Here is a 23,747-nt window from a genome sequence, read left to right as displayed (position 1 = left end):
TAATTGTTCTTTCCTCGTTAGTGCATCTCCCCTGCTCTGATGTAAACTGGCAGTCTTAACTGATCCTGTTAACGAGAGTGTGGGATGGAGAGATGTAGAACCCAGATGCCTCGTGGGTATTTTGACACGGAGCCGGATCAGTGAGAAGAGAGGGGTGTTAGCGTCAGCCCCCATCTGAAACCTCAGCAGGAAAGGAGACTGGACTGTTAATAACCACTAGTGAGGGTAACTCATGGCCCAAACAACACTCCAGCCCAGCCAAATGTCAGGCTGGAGCACAGCAGGCACTCACTGTATCCTCACTGGCTTATGGACCACAGCAAGTGGTCCAGCTAGAGAAAAAACATCTTCAAGACACAACCTTTGCAGTTATGTCCATATATTTTTAAGTGAGGTTTTTTTGTGTGCCAGGCTACGTCACTTAGCCAGCTGTTTGTTTTATGAATATATGCTATTTTGTGATAGAATATGTAGGATTTCCATCATGGATTTGACAAAGGATGAGCTGTCAGGGTGTGTGTAATTTATTCCTTGATGACTTTATTCATATATTTAAAAGCAGATCATGTTGTATGGGAGTCAGACGTTGAACTGAACTGATGATATTTTAGTCTCCCTCGCCAGCTTTGGGCATTTTTAATTCTGCTAATGATTTTTTATTTTTTTTTGCATTTGAATGCTGATTAATTATTTGAAAAGAGGCTTTTAATGTACATTTCAGAAGAGGGGAAAAGAAGGCTCCCAACACAATCCCAGGAGAGACTGTGTTGTGCAAACACTTTTTAAGTTCTTCAAAGCGCGGCACTCGAAGGCAAATGATCCCGGAATACCAGAAAACTAAAGCCTAACCAAACCAACAACAATAGTGGTGATGGCGAACATCCCTGGCGTGTGCCACACTGCAACTCAACGACACGTCGGCAGATTTACAGCTAATTAACCTGATTAACCTTTACTAAATCACCCGGATTCTATCGCCACGGAGACGGTGTTTCTCTTTCTGCAACTCCCGAACGCAGCATTTTAATTGGCTACATGGGGGAATGCTCAAGCTCCCTCTGTCTCCTGTCCTGACAACCAGACAGAGTCTCGCAGGGAAGGATACACACCAACACACGTGTGTGTGTGTGTGAATCAAACATTGTGTTTGTGCAAGGGAGTGTTCGTATTGTATCCCTGTCTGTGGGTCGGGATTGTGTGTGTGTGTCATGGTCGTGTGACGGAGCCGATGCTGACAGATAGTGAGAGTCATCCTAATTGTGAAGCCTGTATCTATCTACTGTGTAGAGTCAGGCCAGGCAGGCCACTCACTCACTCACTCATCTGGCTGAGGGGAGAAAACATGACCTACCTGGATCCTCTATTTGCTTTTTGTCACACGTCAACTGATTTACGCTCACTGCATAGAGTCACTTTGTCTTCCCTTAAAGTAGCCACCCTTTGCCTTGATGACAGCTTTGCACACTCTTGGCATTCTCTCAACCAGCATCATGAGGTAGTCACCTGGAATGCATTTCAATTAACAGGTGTGCTTTGTTAAGTTAATTTGTGGAATTTCTTTCCTTCATGTATTTGTTTGAGCCAATCAGTTGTGTGGTGACAAGGTAGTGGTGATATACGGAAAATAGCCCTATTTGGTGAAAGACCAAGTCCATATTTAGTCAAGAACAGCTGAAATAAGCAATGAAAAATGACAATTCATCATTACTTTAAGACATTAAGGTCAGTCAGTCCTTAAAATGTCAAGAACTTTTAAAGTTTATTCAGGTGCAGTCGCAAAAACTATCAAGCACTATGATGAAACTGGCTCTCATGAGGACCACCACAGGAAAGGAAGACCCAGAGTTATCTCTGCTGCAGAGGATACGTTCATTAGAGTTACCAGCCTCAGAAATTGCAGCCCAAATAAATCCTTTACAGAGTTCAAGTAACAGACAGATGTCAACTGTTCAGAGGAGACTGCATGAATCAGGTCTTCATGGTTGAATTCCTGCAAATAAACCACTACTGAAGGACACCAATAAGTAGAAGAGACTTTCTTGGGCCAGGAAACACGAGCAATGGACATTAGATGGGTGGATCTCTGTCCTTTGGTCTGATGAGTCCAAATTGAACAACTTTTTACAAACTGCTGACATTTTGACAAGTTACGCAGCACTTTAGATGCAAACTTATAGTGTATGACATCGTGGTGTACTTCTCTGCTATTCAAATCTGGACTTAGAACATAATTATCTCCTACAAATCAAAAGTTACAGCTGTTTGTTGGAGTTTAGAGTGAGGAAAAGTAGCAAGCTAATATCAGCTAACAGCGCTCTCATGTCTCGTCATTGAGCAACCCAAATGGAGCCGTTGCTAGGGATACCAATGCATTTCAATTGCAAAAAGGGCCGTAGACTAGAATGGTAAAAATATGATGAATTCTAGATCCATCCTCTTTCACCGATTTTACGATATCAACTCCAAACGAACTTTGAGATGTTCAGACTTACCCTACTTAGATTGGTTGTCAAAAGATTTGTTCTACTATATATACTTTTTGAACTATAAACTTAAAACATTTGCATAAATGATCATCGATAGGTACAGCTGCCTGCTGGCCTTGTGATTGGGTGAAAGGTTAGGGTGAAGGGATCCTCCCTGTGGCTGGAATATAGGTACAGCTGCCTGCTGGCCTTGTGATTGGGTGAAAGGTTAGGGTGAAGGGAAAGAGAAGCATAGAGATACAGAGGTAGATATTCAAAATGGTCCTTCTCCTTAGCCAATTAAGCTACAAGACCAACTTTAAAACATTCAGGCTATCCTAACTTCAAATTATTTTAAACCTTTATCAACTATACTGAACAAAAAAATATAAAACGCAACATGCAACAATTTCAAGTTTACAGGTCATATAAAGAAATCAGTCAATTGAAATAAATGCTTCAGCCCCTAATCTATGGATTTCACATGACTGGGTGGGCCATGGGAGGGCATCAACTCACCCACTTAGGAGCCAGGCAGGCCCAGCCAATCAGAATGAGTTTTTGTTTCCTGCAAAGGGCTTTATTACAGACAAATACTCCTCAGTTTGATCAGCTGTCTCGCAGGGAAAGAAGCCGGTTACACGTGGTCTGCGGTTGGGATCTTTTATTTCAGCTCATGAAACATGGGACCAGCAGCATTTTGCGTTTATATTTTTGTTCAGTATATAAATATAATTACATTTGCTTAAAGTAACCCACCAACAGTAACTATTGAACTGTTCAAGCTAGATACACCAAACCAACTTTTCTTATTTACAAATTCTTATTTACAATGACGGCCTAGGAACAGTGGGTTAACTGCCTTGTTCAGAATGACAGATTTTTTTTTACCTTGTCAGCTCGGGGATTCGATCCAGCAACCTTTCGGTTACAGGCCCAACGCTCCAACCACTAGGCTGTCTGCCACCCCAAGTAAAGTAATACGACCATCTCAAAATGCTTTCCACACTTTATCCAGGGGGGGGGGGTGTTGATTATCTCTGCTGTAAACCAAGAAGCTTGATTTTTCAAGCTAGCCCCATATAGCTAGCAAGTTAGCAAACCAAATGCAATAGCTAGAGCCTTGAGCCGGAGAAAATATATTTAGCACATATTTAGCTGGCAGTTAGTAGTAGTGCATTTCAAGTGTAAGTTGATCACATCTCTTGTGCTGTATAACAGTGGCTCGTCATGTCACGTTGTCTCCACGTGCTCTTTGTAAACAAGCATACCATGTGACTGGCTACAACTGAATTATAATTATTTTCTTTTCTTGTGGACAATATTGAAAGTCATAGCGTCGGTATTTCCAAAAAATACCCTGTATAAGGTATATACAAGTATACCGCCCAGGACGACTAGCCAGCATACATGACTGAATATGTACATGTTTGAGTTAGATTCCAGTCCTGTGAGTGTGCTCATCCTCTGGGTACACATGGGGAGGTGGCCCTGGAATCATCAGCAAGTTGCATGTGTGAAGAGGATTTTTGCATCATGTTATTTATATATATATTTATATATATATATATATATATATATGAATTTTAAAATATTCTTCTTGGCAACACTTTAAAGTGCATTACACAGACCTGGGGCTATTCAGTAGAAACTAACAGTGGAATGCGCAGTGGTATGTAATTACACTGTAACAAGCTCGAACAAGCAATTAGTACACTGTACACACCACTTTAGATATTACCGTTTTGAATATCATTGACAAACAGTATTGACTACATTAAGGACCTGTACACTCTTGCTACAAGGTGATTTTACACGTCATTCCCATACAGTTATTGTGGAACTCAATGGATGCCATGTGTGTGGTCTTCTGTTGTCAATCCCACATTGAATCTCTGCCAAAACCAGTGTAACCTGAGCTGTGTGGGAGATATATGAGAGCAGGTCAGACTGTGTGTGTGTGCTCTCTCTCTCTCTAACACAAAGGCTTTCAGGTCCATAGAGACGCAGACAGTACCCAGGCAACAGTCACGTCAGCAACACAGTCTCAGGCTCTGTAATGCTCAGGCAGTGTGGTGTTTCCAGTCTGTGAGTGTTTGGACTGTTAGATGGCGGAGTGAGGAGTTCTTCTCTAGAGGTAACAGGATGTTCTACTTCCTGGTATGTTTCTACCTGGCTGTGAGGGAAAGGAGAGTTTAAAAAAAAAAATATTGGGCTAACTTTTTTTGAAGCTTGTGACTATAATGTTAAAGGCGCAGTAGGTAGCTTTTTGGGCAACCCGATTCAAATTCATGTTGTAATGTGAGTTATAGATCTGTCGTTCTCATTGAAAGCAAGTCAAATAAGTGGTATATCTGTTCTATGTGTGGTATTTCTATGCTTCCCGTTTTTATGTTTAGTTTTTGGTTGTTTTTACATTGAGTGTTGCACACCATCTTCAAACAGCTGAAAAAACTATATTTTTGGTGAAAATCTTTTTCACAGTGTTTGAGATGGTATAATTGTTCTCTACACTATACATAGTTATTTTGTCAGATAAACTGAAATTGTCTGAACCATTAGAATTTTTGCAACCAGGAAATGGCGGAGTGATTTCTAACTATTGGAGAGACCTGGTTCCTCTCTAGGTTTCTTCCTAGGTTTTGGCCTTTCTAGGGAGTTTTTCCTAGCCACCGTGCTTCTACACCTACATTGCTTGCTGTTTGGGGTTTTAGGTTGGGTTTCTGTACAGCACTTTGAGATATCAGCTGATGTAAGAAGGGCTTTATAAATACATTTCATTTTAATTGATATTGTAATTTTAACTGTAGGTTATGTTTGTGTTTCCTCAGAGGTGTTAGTGACTGATCTTCTGACACCATGGACATGGACTCCCAATCACAAGGCCAGCAGGCAGCAGTACCCTCGTTCCAGCCACAGGTAGGATCCCTTAACTCTCACCCAATCACAAGGCCAGCAGGTAGCAGTACCCTCGTTCCAGCCACAGGTAGGATCCCTTAACTCTCACCCAATCACAAGGCCAGCAGGTAGCAGTACCCTCGTTCCAGCCACAGGTAGGATCCCTTAACTCTCACCCAATCACAAAGCCAGCAGGTAGCAGTACCCTCGTTCCAGCCACAGGTAGGATTCCTTAACTCTCACCCAATCACAAGGCCAGCAGGTAGCAGTACCCTCGTTCCAGCCACAGGTAGGATTCCTTAACTCTCACCCAATCACAAGGCCAGCAGGCAGCTGTACCTATATTCCAGCCACAGGTAGGATTCCTTAACTCTCACCCAATCACAAAGCCAGCAGGTAGCAGTACCCTCGTTCCAGCCACAGGTAGGATCCCTTAACTCTCACCCAATCACAAGGCCAGCAGGTAGCAGTACCCTCGTTCCAGCCACAGGTAGGATCCCTTAACTCTCACCCAATCACAAAGCCAGCAGGTAGCAGTACCCTCGTTCCAGCCACAGGTAGGATTCCTTAACTCTCACCCAATCACAAGGCCAGCAGGTAGCAGTACCCTCGTTCCAGCCACAGGTAGGAATCCTTAACTCTCACCCAATCACAAGGCCAGCAGGTAGCAGTACCCTCGTTCCAGCCACAGGTAGGATTCCTTAACTCTCACCCAATCACAAGGCCAGCAGGTAGCAGTACCCTCGTTCCAGCCACAGGTAGGATTCCTTAACTCTCACCCAATCACAAGGCCAGCAGGCAGCTGTACCTATATTCCAGCCACAGGGAGGATCCCTTCACCCTAACCTTTCACCCAATCACAAGGCCAGCAGGCAGCTGTACCTATATTCCAGCCACAGGGAGGATCCCTTCACCCTAACCTTTCACCCAATCACAAGGCCAGCAGGCAGCTGTACCTATATTCTAGCCACAGGTAGGATCCCTTCACCCTAACCTTTCACTCAATCACAATGCCAGCAGGCAGCTGTACCTATATTCCAGCCACAGGGAGGATCCCTTCACCCTAACCTTTCACCCAATCACAAGGCCAGCAGGCAGCTGTACCTATATTCCAGCCACAGGGAGGATCCCTTCACCCTAACCTTTCACTCAATCACAATGCCAGCAGGCAGCTGTACCTATATTCCAGCCACAGGTAGGATCCCTTCACCCTAACCTTTACCCAATCACAAGGCCAGCAGGCAGCTGTACCTATATTCCAGCCACAGGTAGGATCCCTTCACCCTAACCTTTCACCCAATCACAAGGCCAGCAGGCAGCTGTACCTATATTCCAGCCACAGGTAGGATCCCTTCACCCTAATCTTTCACCCAATCACAAGGCCAGCAGGCAGCTGTACCTATATTCCAGCCACAGGGAGGATCCCTTCACCCTAACCTTTTACCCAATCACAAGGCCAGCAGGCAGCTGTACCTATATTCCAGCCACAGGTAGGATCCCTTCACCCTAACCTTTCACCCAATCACAAGGCCAGCAGGCAGCTGTACCTATATTCCAGCCACAGGTAGGATCCCTTCACCCTAACCTTTTACCCAATCACAAGGCCAGCAAGCAGCTGTACCTATATTCCAGCCACAGGTAGGATCCCTTCACCCTAACCTTTTACCCAATCACAAGGCCAGCAGGCAGCTGTACCTATATTCCAGCCACAGGTAGGATCCCTTCACCCTAACCTTTTACCCAATCACAAGGCCAGCAGGCAGCTGTACCTATATTCCAGCCACAGGTAGGATCCCTTCACCCTAACCTTTTACCCAATCACAAGGCCAGCAGGCAGCTGTACCTATATTCCAGCCACAGGTAGGATCCCTTCACCCTAACCTTTTACCCAATCACAAGGCCAGCAGGCAGCTGTACCTATATTCCAGCCACAGGTAGGATCCCTTCACCCTAACCTTTTACCCAATCACAAGGCCAGCAGGCAGCTGTACCTATATTCCAGCCACAGGTAGGATCCCTTCACCCTAACCTTTTACCCAATCACAAGGCCAGCAGGCAGCTGTACCTATATTCCAGCCACAGGTAGGATCCCTTCACCCTAACCTTTCACCCAATCACAAGGCCAGCAGGCAGCTGTACCTATATTCCACCATTTACGCAAGACCTATACTTTGAATTAAAAGTTAGTCTGTTCATGTAAATAAAGTTGAGTACAATTTAGGCTATAGTCGATTCCAAGTAAAGTTCAAGAACAAAATGCATTTTCAGTAACAGTATTATAAATACTACAAATGTGTAAATTGACTAAGGCCTGAATCATACAGTATAGGCATGTAGGAAAGGCTAGATGAATGGTGGAGAGAGAGTTAGTATTGACTGAAACTCTCGAGGCTGGTGGAGATTTGGGTTTCGTAACATTGAGGTTGTTACGGTGCAGAAGCAGTATCATACATCATCCTCATCGATCTCCTTCATGCACAAGGATGTTTCTGGGTCCACAATATATTGAATGGACTCACCCAGACAATCCATATCCATACACCGGGGACGAAACGGGCAAACAACCGCTTTTTCTAAAGCAAAAAAAATAGTCCTGTTGTTTTTCCTGTGTATGCAAAGCCAGTGCAATATTAACTGTGAAATGGCCAGGGGGAACATTTTTTTTTTAGAAGATGTTTGATATCTAATTTAAGGATAATTGGGTTGTGCACAAAAAAAGGAAAGAAAAAGAGAAGATTTCATCATTTATTTCATGTATTTTTTTCTTCTAATGAGATATCATAATCATAATCAATCATAATCAATAACGATGGTTGTGGTAATAATGATGTCTGTCTGTTTTCAGTTCATTATCTCTTTTCATTATTGTATTCAGATATAGGAAATATATTGAGAAGTAGGTCTAATAACATGCCTACTATTAGTTTATGCAAGATTAGATTTTACAGTTAGGATGTAAAACACAGCAGGCCTATCACATCCAGATCCAGGCATTCTACTTCCTGTTAGGCATCTAGCGACATACTGTGACTTTACCAGCCACAGGAGGCTGGTGAGGGGAGGGACGGCTCATAATAATGACTGGAATGAAGTGAATGGAATGGTATCAAACACAAGGAACCAATGCTTTTGATGTGTCAATACCATTCCATTCCAGCCATTACGAAGAGCCCGTCCTCCCCAAATGAAGGTGTCACCAGCCGCCTGTGCTATCAGCAGACAACAGGTCCTCTGTCTATTTCACCCTTTCTCTGTTTAATCTGTGAAAAGAGAAAAGAAGAACAAAGATCTCCCCTCCTGAAAATGAGAGATGTATAATATGTGTGTGGTGAAGGACTGTATCGCTGGCGATATCATGTCGCTGCGTCCCGGAGGTTTTATGCATATGCATTAGGTAAAGTGGAACTGGCACCATGTGCACGTTTAGTGGTGCTTTTGCTCTTTGAGTGAGTGGGAGGGAGAGATTCTCAAAACGGGTTTTGATCGTTACTGCAGGTTGTGACAGGCTCAGATCTGTGTGTGTGTGTGTGTGTGTGTGTAAACTGTGAGCCAAGGCAGAGGGTTTTAAGCGAGCAAATGTGGCGTGGTTCAGGAACAGATTGAAGAGGAGCAGAGAGAGAAACACTGGCGGGGTAGGGAAGGAAGGATGGATGAATATTGTATGGTGGTGCTGAGGATGGGAGAGGATGGGAGAGAAGACGGGGGTCGGGAGGCTGGTGATGAGTAGAGGGGGGTCAGGGGGGGTCAGGGAGGCTGGTGATGAGTAGAGGGGGGGGGGTCAGGGAGGCTGGTGATGAGTAGAGGGGGTCAGGAGGCTGGTGATGAGTGAGAGGGGGGTCAGGGAGGCTGGTGATGAGTAGAGGGGGGTCAGGGAGGCTGGTGATGAGTAGAGGAGGAAGGGGGTGGGGGTTGGTGATGAGTAGAGGGGGAAGGGGGTGGGGGTTGGTGATGAGTGAGTAGGGGGAAGGGGGTGGGGGTTGGTGCTCTGTGGGAGATGAAACCTCTATCGCTGTTTAATGGTGTTTTACCGGAATTAAAGTCTGCTACCGGAGACACACCTCTCATCTGGCAACACCTGCTGAACGGGGCTCACAATAGATTTGATTTGGATTGTTCAGGTTCACCATCAGCAATAGTTTTGGTCATTTTGCTTTAACCAATCAGTGTATATGGTAATTTGTATATATATATATACACGGTAAATGTGGTAATTTCATAATGAGGACAGCAGTTGTTTTGCGAGGTGCACTGCATGGCCAAAGTGACGAGAAGATCACTTGGTGAAAACATCCAAACGGTCAAAACCATTCAGTTTTGAGATAGGGGTGGAATCCATATAGCCAAAAAACATTGGATTTCACCCCTATGTCATAGCTGCATATTTTACAAGCTAATTAGTCCGTGATGGTGATTTCAGAACCAAAGTGGGGGACACCAAAAATATAGGCGAAATATCCACTCCCACCCGCGATGACTTGGAGTTGAGACAGCATTGGGCTCAGTTCCACTCCCACCCGCGATGACTTGGAGTTGAGACAGCATTGGGCTCAGTTCCTTGGCTTTGTTGAGTTGAGAGACAGCAACACAATTCGACTCAACCAAATCATGAGAAAACTAAAAGATAATTACTTAACACATTGGAAGAATTTACCAAAAAACAGAGCAAACTAGAATGCTATTTGGCCCTAAACAGAGAGTAAACAGTGGCAGAATACCTGACTACTGTGACTGACCCAAACTTAAGGAAAGCCTTGACTATGTACAGACTCAGTGAGCCTTGCTATTGAGAAAGGCCGCCGTAGGCAGACCTGGCTCTCAAGAGAAGACAGGCTATGTGCTCACTGCCCACAAAATGAGGTGGAAACTGAGCTGCACTTCCTAACCTCCTGTCAAATGTATGACCATATTAGAGACACATATTTCCCTCAGATTACACAGATCCACAAAGTATTCAAAAACAAACCCAATTTTGATAAACTCCCATATCTACTGGGTGAAATAGCACAGTGTGCCATCACAGCAGCAAGATGTGTGACCTGTTGCCACAAGAAAAGGACAACCAGTGAAGAACAAACACCATTGTAAATTCAACCCATATTTATGTTTATTTATTTTCCCTTTTGTACTTAAACTATTTGCACATCATTACTACACTGTATATATACATAATGTCATTTGAAATGTCTTTATTCTTTTGGAACTTTTGTGAGTGTAATGTTTACTGTTCATTTTCTTTTTTACTTCACTTGCTTTGGCAATGTTAACATAAGTTTCACACATGCTGCAATCTGTACACACCTCTCCTCTCTGTGCCTCTCCTTCTCTCCTCTCTGCCTCTCCTTCTCTCCTCTCTGTGCCTCTCCTTCTCTCCTCTCTGCCTCTCCTTCTCTCCTCTCTGCCTCTCCTTCTCTCCTCTCTGTGCCTCTCCTTCTCTCCTCTCTGTGCCTCTCCTTCTCTCCTCTCTGTGCCTCTCCTTCTCTCCTCTCTGTGCCTCTCCTTCTCTCCTCTCTGTGCCTCTCCTTCTCTCCTCTCTGTGCCTCTCCTTCTCTCCTCTGTGCCTCTCCTTCTCTCCTCTCTGTGCCTCTCCTTCTCTCCCCTGTGCCTCTCCTTCTCTCCTCTCTGTGCCTCCTTCTCTCCTCTCCTTCTCTCCTCTCTGTGCCTCTCCTTCTCTCCTCTCTGTGCCTCTCCTTCTCTCCTCTCTGTGCCTCTCCTTCTCTCCTCTCTGTGCCTCTCCTTCTCTCCTCTCTGCCTCTCCTTCTCTCCTCTCTGCCTCTCCTTCTCTCCTCTCTGTGCCTCTCCTTCACTCCTCTCTGTGCCTCTCCTTCTCTCCCCTGTGCCTCTCCTTCTCTCCTCTGTGCCTCTCCTTCTCTCCTCTCTGCCTCTCCTTCTCTCCTCTCTGCCTCTCCTCCTCTCCTCTGTTGTTAGGGGTCGAGGTGCTGCGCCTCACCCACATATGTGTCAGTGAGTGTGTGCCAGTGTGTGTGTGTCAGCTGGGAGCGGCTGTGTGTGTGACAGGCCAGTGCGATGAGACGGCCTGTCATTCAGGACGGCCTGGCTGCCCTTTGAAGGCCAGGCCAGGGGGCAACGAGGTGCCGCAAATGGCCTGTGAAGTTTACATACACTGCCCACTGCTAAACAGATTAGCTCTAATGAAGTGTCTAATGCCGGGGCCCCCGCCTGACATAATCCTGCATGGCAGCCCGGCCCCTCGGCCAACAAAAAAATGACCCCCTCCGGCCCTCTGCTCTCCCCCTTCCCTCTCCTAACCCTCCCCATTTCTGGCTCACCCCTCGCCTGCCCTCCCCTTTCCTCTCCTAGCCTCTCGCCCATCACCCAAGGCGACTCCACGCAGGGAGGTGCCCGTTGTTAATCACGCCGGACAGTGTGCGATCTGACATGCAAATATAGGTCATTGCATATGTAAATGTATGATTAGGGGGCCAGCCTGCCAGAACACATTAATGAGACGGAACTCTCAGCAGGAGGCTGTCACAGCGCTTTACGGCCTCATACTAACATTTGTCAAGCTGCCATGCAGCGAGTGACAGCCCTGCCCTCGCTTGGGCCCTATAAAATCTATTGTGTTTTTTGCTGAATTCCAGGTCGTTTTTTTCCCCTCCCAAATTCCGTTTTTATTTTTTCCGAATTTTCGCTCTCAATATCAAACTTAAAATAAAAAAAATAAAAAACCTGACTAAATTGAAAATACACAACAATGCTTAAACCACATCAGGAGACTACTTTTGAGGTCTGTGAAAAATCTAAGAAATCAAACATTTGTGGTGTAGATACTCTGGACATAGTCTACAGTCAACAGTTAATTGCGAAGGTTTTTGGGAAAGCCTTTCCATTTACCAGAAGACGGTTGTCATTAGCATCATCACTAACGGCTATACAAAATGGCAGACATATGACAGACAGTAGCATGCCAACACCATTGGCTCTTCAGAAAGTTGAAGAAAAATACACATCACTTATGCATTTAGTTCATGTCTTATCAGAATCATGGGGAAATTATTTCATTTTCTAATCACCCAAATCCAGATAGCAGGTGTTCTGAAAGAGCTGCAAAACCTGGACCCGTACAAATTAGCTGAGCTAGACAATCTGGACCCTCTCTTTCTAAAATTATCCGCTGCCATTGTTGCAACCCCTATTACCAGTCTGTTCAACATCTCTTTCGTATTGTCCGAGATCCCAAAAGATTGGAAAGCTGCCGCGGTCACCCCCCATCCTGCCCTGCCTTTCAAAGGTTTTCGAAAGCCAAGTTAATAAACAGATCGCTGACCATTTCAAATCCCACCGTACCTTCTCCGCTGTGCAATCCGGTTTCAGAGCTGGTCACGGGTGCACCTCAGCCACACTCAAGGTACTAAACGATATCATAACTGCCATCAATAAAAGACAGTACTGTGCAGCCATCTTCATCGACCTGGCCAAGGCTTTCAACTCTGTCAATCACAACATTCTTATTGGCAGACTCAACAGCTTTGGTTTCTCAAATGACTGCCTCGCCTGGTTTACCAACTACTTCTCAGACAGAGTTCAGTGTGTCAATCAGAGGGCCTGTTGTCCGGACCTCTGGCAGTCTCTATGGGGGCACCACAGGGTTCAATTCTCGGGCCGACTCTTGTCTCTGTATATATCATCAATGGGGCTCTTGATGCGGCTGATCCCCTGATCCACCTCTACACAGACGACACCATTCTGTATACATCTGGCCCTTCGTTGGACACTGTGTTAACAAACCCCCAAACGAGCTTCAATGCCATACAACATTCCTTCAGTGTCCTCCAACTGCTCTTAAACGCTAGTAAAACCAAATGCATGCTTTTCAACCATTCGCTGCCCGCACCCACCCGCCCGAATAGCATCACTACTCTGAATGGTTCTGACTTAGAATATGTGGACAACTACAAATACCTAGGTGCCTGGCTAGACTGTAAACTGTCCTTCCAGACTCATATTAAACATCTCCAATCCAAAATTAAATCTAGAATTGGTTTCCTAATTCGCATCAAAGCTTCCTTCACTCATGCCGCCAAACATACCCTCGTAAAACTGACTATCCAACCGATCCTCGACTTTGGCGATGTCATTTACAAAATAGCCTCTAATAATCTACTCAGCAAACTGGATGTAGTCTATCACAGTGCCATCCGTTTTGTCATCAAAGCCCCATATACCACCCACCCGCTCTAGTTGGCTGGCCCTCGCTACATATTCGTCGCCAGACCCACTGGCTCCCGGTCATCTATAAGTCTATGCTAGATAAAGCTCCACCTTATCTCATCTCACTGGTCATGATAACAACACCCACCCGTAGCAAGCGATCCAGCAGGTATATCTCACTTGTCATCCCCAAAGCCAACATCTCCTTTGGCCACCTTTCCTTCCAGTTCTCTGCTGCCAATGACTGGAATGAATTGCAAAAATCGCTGAAGCTCTGGGGACTTATATTTCCCTCATTAACTTTAAACATCAGCTATCTGAGCAGCTAACCGATTGCTGCAGCTGTACATAGTCCATCGGTAAATAGCCCACCCAATCTACCTACCTCATCCCCATATTGGTTTTATTTACTTTTCTGCTGTTTTGCACACCAGTATTTATACTTGCACATCATCATCTGCACATCTATCCCTCCAGTGTTAATTTGCTAAACTGTAATTACTTCACTACTATGGCCTATTTATTGCCTTACCTCCTTACGCCATTTGCACACACTGTATATAGTCTGTTGACTCATCCAGCTGTAACAGACATATACCAGGAGCTGTGCCAGGCCCGCCACGTCTGTTGACTCATCCAGCTGTAACAGACATATACCAGGAGCTGTGCCAGGCCCGCCACGTCTGTTGACTCATCCAGCTGTAACAGACATATACCAGGAGCTGTGCCAGGCCCGCCACGTCTGTTGACTCATCCAGCTGTAACAGACATATACCAGGAGCTGTGCCAGGCCCGCCACGTCTGTTGACTCATCCAGCTGTAACAGACATATACCAGGAGCTGTGCCAGGCCCCGCACGTCTGTTGACTCATCCAGCTGTAACAGACATATACCAGGAGCTGTGCCAGGCCCCGCACGTCTGTTGACTCATCCAGCTGTAACAGACATATACCAGGAGCTGTGCCAGGCCCGCCACGTCTGTTGACTCATCCAGCTGTAACAGACATATACCAGGAGCTGTGCCAGGCCCCGCACGTCTGTTGACTCATCCAGCTGTAACAGACATATACCAGGAGCTGTGCCAGGCCCCGCACGTCTGTTGACTCATCCAGCTGTAACAGACATATACCAGGAGCTGTGCCAGGCCCCGCACGTCTGTTGACTCATCCAGCTGTAACAGACATATACCAGGAGCTGTGCCAGGCCCCGCACGTCTGTTGACTCATCCAGCTGTAACAGACATATACCAGGAGCTGTGCCAGGCCCTCCACGTCTGTTGACTCATCCAGCTGTAACAGACATATACCAGGAGCTGTGCCAGGCCCCGCACGTCTGTTGACTCATCCAGCTGTAACAGACATATACCAGGAGCTGTGCCAGGCCCCGCACGTCTGTTGACTCTTCCAGCTGTAACGCATAGAATTCACTGACTTGTATGCGAAGCAGTAATTGTTTAAAAACATCTCCATGTCACTGATGTCACGCCTTGGTCTTAGTATTTTGTGTTTTCTTTAATTATTTGGTCAGGCCAGGGTGTGACATGGGTTATTGTGGTGTGTTTTTGTCTTAGGGGTTTTGTGGGGTGTCTACGTAGTCTATGGCTGCCTGAGGCGGTTCTCAATCAGAGTCAGGTGATTATCGTTGTCTCTGATTGGGAGCCATATTTAGGCAGCCATATTCTGTGAGTGTTTTCGTGGGTGATTGTTCCTGTCTTAGTGTTTTGTATTTCACCAGATAGGCTGTTTCGGTTTTCATTATTTCATTTCGTTAGTTTTGTAGTTTCTGTATGTATAGGTTTTCCTTCATTAAAATATATCATGAATCATCATCACGCTGCAATTTGGTCCGATCCTTGTTCTACCTCTTCGTCAGAGGAGGAGATAGAAGAGAGCCGTTACAACTGATGCATCGTGAAACAGTGTTGTTTTATGATGACATTGTCTGTATAGTTTTTTTTTGCCTTTTCCCCCAGCATTGTCCCAGCCATATCCACGGCAGCAGGAAGAATGAAGTCCTCCACAATAGTATGGGGCTTGTCTGTCCTAGCCACTCGGTAGCTCACCATATAAGACGCTTCTAGCCCCTTCTTATTAATGGTATCTGTTGCTTTTATACATGTCTTACTACTGGAAAGTCGTCTTTATTCTTGCTCAAAAAAACTCCTGTGGCTTATTTTTCAAATTGCCATGTTTTGTTTCTAAATGTTGGCGCAGAAGTGAAGGTTTCCTGCGAGAGAGTAACGGTTAATGTGATTGGATGAGTAACGGTTAATGTGATTGGATGAGTAACGGTTAATGTGATTGGATGAGTAACGGTTAATGTGATTGGATGAGTAACTGTTAATGTGATTGGATGAGTAACGGTTAATGTGATTGGATGAGTAACGGTTAATGTGATTGGAGGAGTAACAGTTAATGTGATTGGATGAGTAACGGTTAATGTGATTGGATGAGTAACGGTTAATGTGATTGGATGAGTAACGGTTAATGTGATTGGAGGAGTAGCGGTTAATGTGATTGGATGAGTAACGGTTAATGTGATTGGATGAGTAACGGTTAATGTGATTGGAGGAGTAGCGGTTAATGTGATTGGAGGAGTAGCGGTTAATGTGATTGGATGAGTAACGGTTAATGTGATTGGATGAGTAACGGTTAATGTGATTGTATATTAATTATTTTACTAGGCAACCTATATTTGACATTGTGTTGTTAATTCGCTGAACACTAGATGGTTTAAATGTATTTTTGGCAGTGAAACGAGGCTACTCAGGTGGGAAAAAAACCTCAGCCAAACGTATAGCCCCGTTGGAAAATATAAATGTACTGTTTGAAAATGAATCACATTTTTATTTGGCAGGGAGGTACATGCAATTTAGTTTGTTTTGGGCTACGTTACGGTTCTGTAAAGTCATGGCTGCGCCAATCAAATCAATCATTTATTTTGTTCATTAAACAGACAAGACACAATCACAATCAGTCAACACACACTGAGTGTACAAAACATTAAGAACACCTCATCTTTCCAAGACATGACCAGGTGAATCCAGGTGAAAGCTATGATCCATTATTGATGTCACTTGTTAAATCCACTTCAATCAGTGTATCCGAAGGGGAGGAGACATGTTAAATAAGGATTTTTAAGACTTGAGACAATTGAGACATGGATTGTGTATGTGCGCCATTCAGAGGGTGAATGTGCAAGACAAAATATTAAAGTGCCTTTGAACGGAGTATGGTAGTTTTATTTATTTTATTTTATTTCACCTTTATTTAACCAGGTAGGCTAGTTGAGAACAAGTTCTCATTTGCAACTGTGACCTGGCCAAGATAAAGCATAGCAGTGTGAACAGACAACACAGAGTTACACATGGAGTAAACAAAACATACAGTCAATAATACAGTAGAACAAAAGAAAACAAAAAGTCTATATACAGTGAGTGCAAATGAGGTAAGTTAAGGAAATAAATAGGCCATGGTGGCGAAGTAATTACAATATAGCAATTAAACACTGGAATGGTAGATCGGCAGAAGATGAATGTGCAGGGAGAGATACTGGGGTGCAAAGTAGCAAAATAAATAAATAAATACCAGTATGGGGATGAGGTAGGTAGATAGATGGGCTGTTTACAGATAGGCTATGTACAGGTGCAGTGACTGTAAAATGCTCTGACAGCTGGTGCTTAAAGCTAGTGAGGGAGATGTGAGTCTCCATCTTCAGAGATTTTTGCAATTCGTTCCAGTCATGGTCAGCAGAGAACTGGAAGGAAAGACGACCAAAGGAGGAATTGGCTTTGCGGGTGACCAGTGAGATATACCTGCTGGAGCACTTGCTACGAGTGGGTGCTGCTATGGTGACCAGTGAGCTGAGATAAGGCGGGGCTTTACCTAGCAGAGACTTGTAGATAACCTGTAGCCAGTGGGTTTGGCGACGAGTATGAAGCGAGGGCCAACCGACGAGAGCGTACAATGGTGGGGAGTATAAGGGGCTTTGGTGACAAAACGGATGGTACTGTGATAGACTGCATCCAGTTTGTTGAGTAGAGTGTTGGAGGCCATTTTATAGATGACATCACCGAAGTCGAGGATCGGTAGGATGGTCAGTTTTACGAGGGTATGTTTGGCAGCATGAGTGAAGGATGCTTTGTTGCGATATAGGAAGCCGATTCTAGATTTAATTTTGGATTGGAGATGCTTAATATCAGTCTGGAAGGAGAGTTTACAGTCTAACCAGACACCCAGGTATTTGTAGTTGTCCACGTATTCTAAGTCAGAGCCGTCCAGAGTAGTGATGCTGGACGGGCGAGCAGGTGCGGGCAGCGATCGATTGAATAGCATGCATTTAGTTTTACTTGCGTTTAAGAGCAGTTGGAGGCCACGGAAGGAGAGTTGTATGGCATTGAAGCTCGTCTGGAGGTTAGTTAACACAGTGTCCAAGGAGGGGCCAGAAGTATACAGAATGGTGTCGTCTGCATAGAGGTGGATCAGAGACTCACCAGCAGCAAGAGCAACATCATTGATGTATAAAGAAAAGAGAGTCGGCCCGAGAATTGAACCCTGTAGCACCCCTATAGACTGCCAGAGGTCCAGACAACAGGCCCTCCCTTTTGACACACTGAACTGTATCAGAGAAGTAGTTGGTAAACCAGGCGAGACAATCATTTGAGAAACCAAGGCTGTCGAGTCTGCCAATAAGAATGTTGTGATTGACAGAGTCGAAAGCCTTGGCCAGGTCGATGAATACGGCTGCACAGTAATGTCTCTTATCAATGGCGGTTATGATGTCGTTTAGAACCTTGAGCGTGGCTGAGGTGCACCCATGACCAGCTCTGAAACCAGAGCTAGTAGGTGCCAGGTACACTGGGTTGTGTCAAGAACTGTAACGCGGCTGGGTTTTCCACGCTCAACAGTTTCCCGTGTGTATCAAGAATGGTCCACCAGCCAAAGGACATCCAGCTAACTTGATACAACTGTGGGAAGTATTGGAGTCAACATGGGCCAGTATCCCTGTGGAACCCTTTCAACACCTTGTAGAGTCTATGACCTGACGAATTGAGGCTGTTCTGTGGGGAAAAGAGGGTGCAACTCAATATTAGGAATGTGTTCTTACTGTTTTGTACACTGTGTATTTTATAGTAAGTATATTATGGAATTTAACAGAATAAAACACAAATATTTGTCCTACACAACTTTTGTCAAGGGACCGTGTGGGACAGCTGTCATATAAAAAAGTGATATTTTGAAACAGAGCCCAAGAACATGATTTTTAGATCCACGTTTCATCTCTTTCCTACCCTCACTCCACTTTGTTAGGGTCTGATCTTTACCATGATACCCATAGAAAACCATAGCAATCCTATTTTCAGTCTCGTGTTCATATTTCACAAACTCTGCATGTTTTTGGATTTGCTTGTATGCGATCAAGCAAAAATAATCAAATAGATGTTATGCTACATTATAGCATGCTAAAGGTTTCTAATCAGTGATAGATGAGTGATACCACCACCTCTTATCTTCCCAGCCAGAGAATGAACCAACTTTACAGACGGAGATTCATTTAAACAAAGTCACGTTGATTGATTGTTACAGGGTTTCTTAAACGTGTTATTCAGTGATAATGATTCCCACTGTAATTATTATTGGATCCAGCTGTGGTTAAGGAAACAGTGCATATGCTTAGTGGTGGACTGTATGAAGAGATGGGTCGAAGTGACATGCCTTGCAAGGTTTAGAACTGCCGGGGAATGGTAACCGGGCATTGCCTAGCAACCACCTAGAGTAGTGCGTGCCGATGCCGCCCCAACGTTACGTTATGTTACGTTTCATACTAAGCCACAGGCAGAACTTCACTGAAAGGGATTACTAGGTCATTAGGCTGAAATAATAGTTTGAGGTTTGATACCGCTAAATACCTTTTCAGATATAAAGACAAGTTGTGTCTTGGTACCGTGGTACACTGGTACCGTGGTAATATCATGGTACCAAAATGTCATGATACCAACGTTTTAGAATACCGTAGTACTGTTTCATATCATACTACCACATTTTCCGGCCCTACCCATCTAAATAACCTGCTGTTATAAAATGTTTAGAAATTCTGTTTTGTTTATAAATTCAGCTGAATTGAAGCAACAGCCACTAACTAGTCTCTTGTATGTGCAGGTCCAATATTATCCACTTCACTTTCATCTCACGTTTGGCAGCTGTAATCAACCAGCAGTATCCCCTACCAGCCCTAACCTGGTTCTCTCCGTCTGCTCTTCATACGCCTCTATTACGCCGGTAGTTTAAAATGGCATTTAGCTGTGATGGCGAGCAGATGCTGGCCTGGCGGCTGGAGCTGGCTTGGCGGCTGGAGCTGGCTTGGTGGCTGGAGCTGGCTTGGCGGCTGGAGCTGGCTTGGTGGCTGGCGGTGGCTGGAGCTGGCCTGGCGGCTGGCGCTGGCCTGGCGGCTGGCGCTGGCCTGGCGGCTGGCGCTGGCTTGGTGGCTGGAGCTGGCTTGGTGGCTGACGCTGGCTTGGTGGCTGGCGCTGGCCTGGTGGCTGGAGCTGGCCTGGTGGCTGGAGCTGGCTTGGTGGCTGGCGCTGGCTTGGTGGTTGGCGCTGGCTTAGTGCCAACTGCTGGCTTGGTGGTTGGAGCTGGCTTGGTGCCTGTTGCTGGCTTGGTGCCTTGTGCTGGCTTGGTGCCTTGTGCTGGCTTGGTGCCTTGTGCTGGCTTGGTGCCTTGTGCTGGCTTGGTGCCTTGTGCTGGCTTGGTGCCTGTTAATTGGAAGGGGCATCTTGTTTTCTCAAGCCTCTTCTCCAGGCTGTCAACTTTTAAAAAAAAGAATGAAATGCTTAAATTGGCTGCCCCTTGATCTGCATTCCTGTCCTCCCCATCACCTCAGTCCTGCTGCTATAGATCCTAGCTATAGGGTTAGTTACTGTGTAGGGATACACCTTCCCGTCCTCCCCCATCACCTCAGTCCTGCTGCTATAGATCCTAGCTATAGGGTTAGTTACTGTGTAGGGATACACCTTCCCGTCCTCCCTCATCACCTCAGTCCTGCTGCTATAGATCCTAGCTATAGGGTTAGTTACTGTGTAGGGATACACCTTCCCGTCCTCCCTCATCACCTCAGTCCTGCTGCTATAGATGTAGTCTGCCAAGGCACAACAGGGTTAGCTGTAGTCTGCCAAGGCACAACAGGGTTAGCTGTAGTCTGCCAAGGCACAACAGGGTTAGCTGTAGTCTGCCAAGGCACAACAGGGTTAGCTGTAGTCTGCCAAGGCACAACAGGGTTAGCTGTAGTCTGCCAAGGCACATAACGGTCAGCGGTAGTCTGACGCTGCTGCAGCTGAAGTGACATATGTTTGACCAGTCAGCTAGCGACAAAACTCCAACAACGCTCTCCTCTCCACTTCCACAGGATGCATGTTGCGCCCTGACACTCGGCTCGCTAGCGAGCATCTAAATTTAAAAAACTAAGAAAACAGGCTGGAATGAGCCTTGGGGCAGGGATGAGTGAAAACACACAGAGAACAGTGTGACCTTTGCAGCCATTTTATAAACGTGTCTGTCGGTGTGGTGGAGGGAGAGAGGAGGCGACAGATATCACATTGCCACATGTCACCAGTGCCTGGCCCCGACCACGGGGGGGATGCCCTTGCAGGCAAGCAGAGAGGACTCTGGGAAAGAGGAGGGTGAGAGCACGGTGTCATCAAGACGGAGGGGAGGAGCAGCATTAGATGTGTTCACTTCGGATCCGTTTCACCGTTAAACAAAGTCAGCATGAACAGAACACAGACCTGGGGCAATGACACACACACAAACATATACAGAGACACACACACAGAGACACACTTACTTACACACAGAGCCCAGTGTTACTATCTCTGGAGAACTTTACCCATCTTTCTACAATAACAGGCATCTTTTATTTAGGCCTACACACTACAGTAAGGAGGGGTCCATTATTTAGGCCTACACACTACAGTAAGGAGGGGTCCATTATTTAGGCCTACACACTACAGCAAGGAGGGGTCCATTATTTAGGCCTACACACTACAGCAAGGAGGGGTCCATTATTTAGGCCTACACACTACAGCAAGGAGGGGTCCATTATTTAGGCCTACACACTACAGCAAGGAGGGGTCCATTATTTAGGCCTACACACTACTGCAAGGAGGGGTCCATTATTTAGGCCTACACACTGCAGCAAGGAGGGGTCCATTATTTAGGCCTACACACTGCAGAAAGTTGGGGTCCATTCCAGACAATTCAGGACATTCATAATTGAAATTATGAATCAAGGCACTAGTAAATTCAAGGCACTTTGTCTTCAATGAGGAATGACTGCTCGGACAAGAAGGTGTATCCCTATACAGTAACTAACCCTATAGCTAGGATCTATAGCAGCAGGACTGAGGTGATGAGGGAGGACGGGAAGGTGTATCCCTACACAGTAACTAACCCTATAGCTAGGATCTATAGCAGCAGGACTGAGGTGATGGGGGAGGACGGGAAGGTGTATCCCTACACAGTAACTAACCCTATAGCTAGGATCTATAGCAGCAGGACTGAGGTGATGGGGAGGACGGGAAGGTGTATCCCTACACAGTAACTAACCCTATAGCAGCAGGACTGAGGTGATGAGGGAGGACGGGAAGGTGTATCCCTACACAGTAACTAACCCTATAGCTAGGATCTATAGCAGCAGGACTGAGGTGATGAGGGAGGACGGGAAGGTGTATCCCTACACAGTAACTAACCCTATAGCTAGGATCTATAGCAGCAGGACTGAGGTGATGGGGGAGGACGGGAAGGTGTATCCCTACACAGTAACTAACCCTATAGCTAGGATCTATAGCAGCAGGACTGAGGTGATGAGGGAGGACGGGAAGGTGTATCCCTACACAGTAACTAACCCTATAGCTAGGATCTTACAGCTAACCCTGATGTGCCTTGGCAGACTACAGCTAACCCTGTTGTGCCTTGGCAGACTACAGCTAACCGTGATGTGCCTTGGCAGACTACAGGATAACCGTGATGTGCCATGGCAGACTACAGCTGACCGTGATGTGCCTTGGCAGACTACAGCTGACCGTGATGTGCCTTGGCAGACTACAGCTGACCGTGATGTGCCTTGGCAGATTACAGCTGACCGTGATGTGCCTTGGCAGACTACAGCTAACCCTGTTGTGCCTTGGCAGACTACAGCTAACCGTGATGTGCCTTGGCAGACTACAGGATAACCGTGATGTGCCATGGCAGACTACAGCTGACCGTGATGTGCCTTGGCAGACTACAGCTGACCGTGATGTGCCTTGGCAGACTACAGCTAACCCTGATGTGCCTTGGCAGACTACAGCTAACCCTGATGTGCCTTGGCAGACTACAGCTAACCCTGATGTGCCTTGGCAGACTACAGCTAACCCTGATGTGCCTTGGCAGACTACAGCTAACCCTGATGTGCCTTGGCAGACTACAGCTAACCCTGATGTGCCTTGGCAGACTACAGCTAACCCTGATGTGCCTTGGCAGTCTACAGCTAACCCTGATGTGCCTTGGCAGTCTACAGCTAACCCTGATGTGCCTTGGCAGACTACAGCTAACCCTGATGTGCCTTGGCAGATTACAGCTAACCCTGATGTGCCTTGGCAGATTACAGCTAACCCTGATGTGCCTTGGCAGACTACAGCTAACCCTGTTGTGCCTTGGCAGACTACAGCTAACCCTGTTGTGCCTTGGCAGACTACAGCTAACCCTGATGTGCCTTGGCAGACTACAGCTAACCCTGTTGTGCCTTGGCAGACTACAGCTAACCCTGTTGTGCCTTGGCAGACTACAGCTAACCCTGTTGTGCCTTGGCAGACTACAGCTAACCCTGTTGTGCCTTGGCAGACTACAGCTAACCCTGATGTGCCTTGGCAGACTACAGCTAACCCTGTTGTGCCTTGGCAGACTACAGCTAACCCTGTTGTGCCTTGGCAGACTACAGCTAACCCTGATGTGCCTTGGCAGACTACAGCTAACCCTGTTGTGCCTTGGCAGACTACAGCTAACCCTGTTGTGCCTTGGCAGACTACAGCTAACCCTGATGTGCCTTGGCAGACAACAGCTAACCCTGATGTGCCTTGGCAGACTACAGCTAACCCTGTTGTGCCTTGGCAGACTACAGCTGACCGTGATGTGCCTTGGCAGACTACAGCTAACCCTGATGTGCCTTGGCAGACTA

At 46.0% G+C, this 23,747-nt stretch overlaps 1 protein-coding gene across 2 annotated transcripts in view; it reads left to right on the top strand.

The window, feature by feature from the left end:
* Window positions 1-23,747, top strand: part of LOC112238186 (serine/threonine-protein kinase Nek7-like) — a 156,570-nt gene that overhangs the window by 48,953 nt on the left and 83,870 nt on the right. The window contains exons 1-2 of one of the 2 annotated variants that reach the window (XM_042322476.1): window positions 4,584-4,602; window positions 5,297-5,384. In XM_042322476.1, coding sequence (XP_042178410.1) covers window positions 5,325-5,384 — 60 coding nt within the window. In that variant the 5' untranslated portion in view covers window positions 4,584-4,602; window positions 5,297-5,324. Of the gene's footprint in view, window positions 1-4,583; window positions 4,603-5,296; window positions 5,385-23,747 lie in introns of those variants that run through there. The other variant, XM_042322475.1, reaches the window with a different exon arrangement.

The sequence above is a fragment of the Oncorhynchus tshawytscha genome, linkage group LG05, assembly GCF_018296145.1.
Source record: "Oncorhynchus tshawytscha isolate Ot180627B linkage group LG05, Otsh_v2.0, whole genome shotgun sequence".
In the NCBI taxonomy this organism is placed as follows: domain Eukaryota; kingdom Metazoa; phylum Chordata; class Actinopteri; order Salmoniformes; family Salmonidae; genus Oncorhynchus; species Oncorhynchus tshawytscha.
Note: the sequence above shows the minus strand (reverse complement) of the source record. Positions and strands in the feature narration are given on the sequence as shown.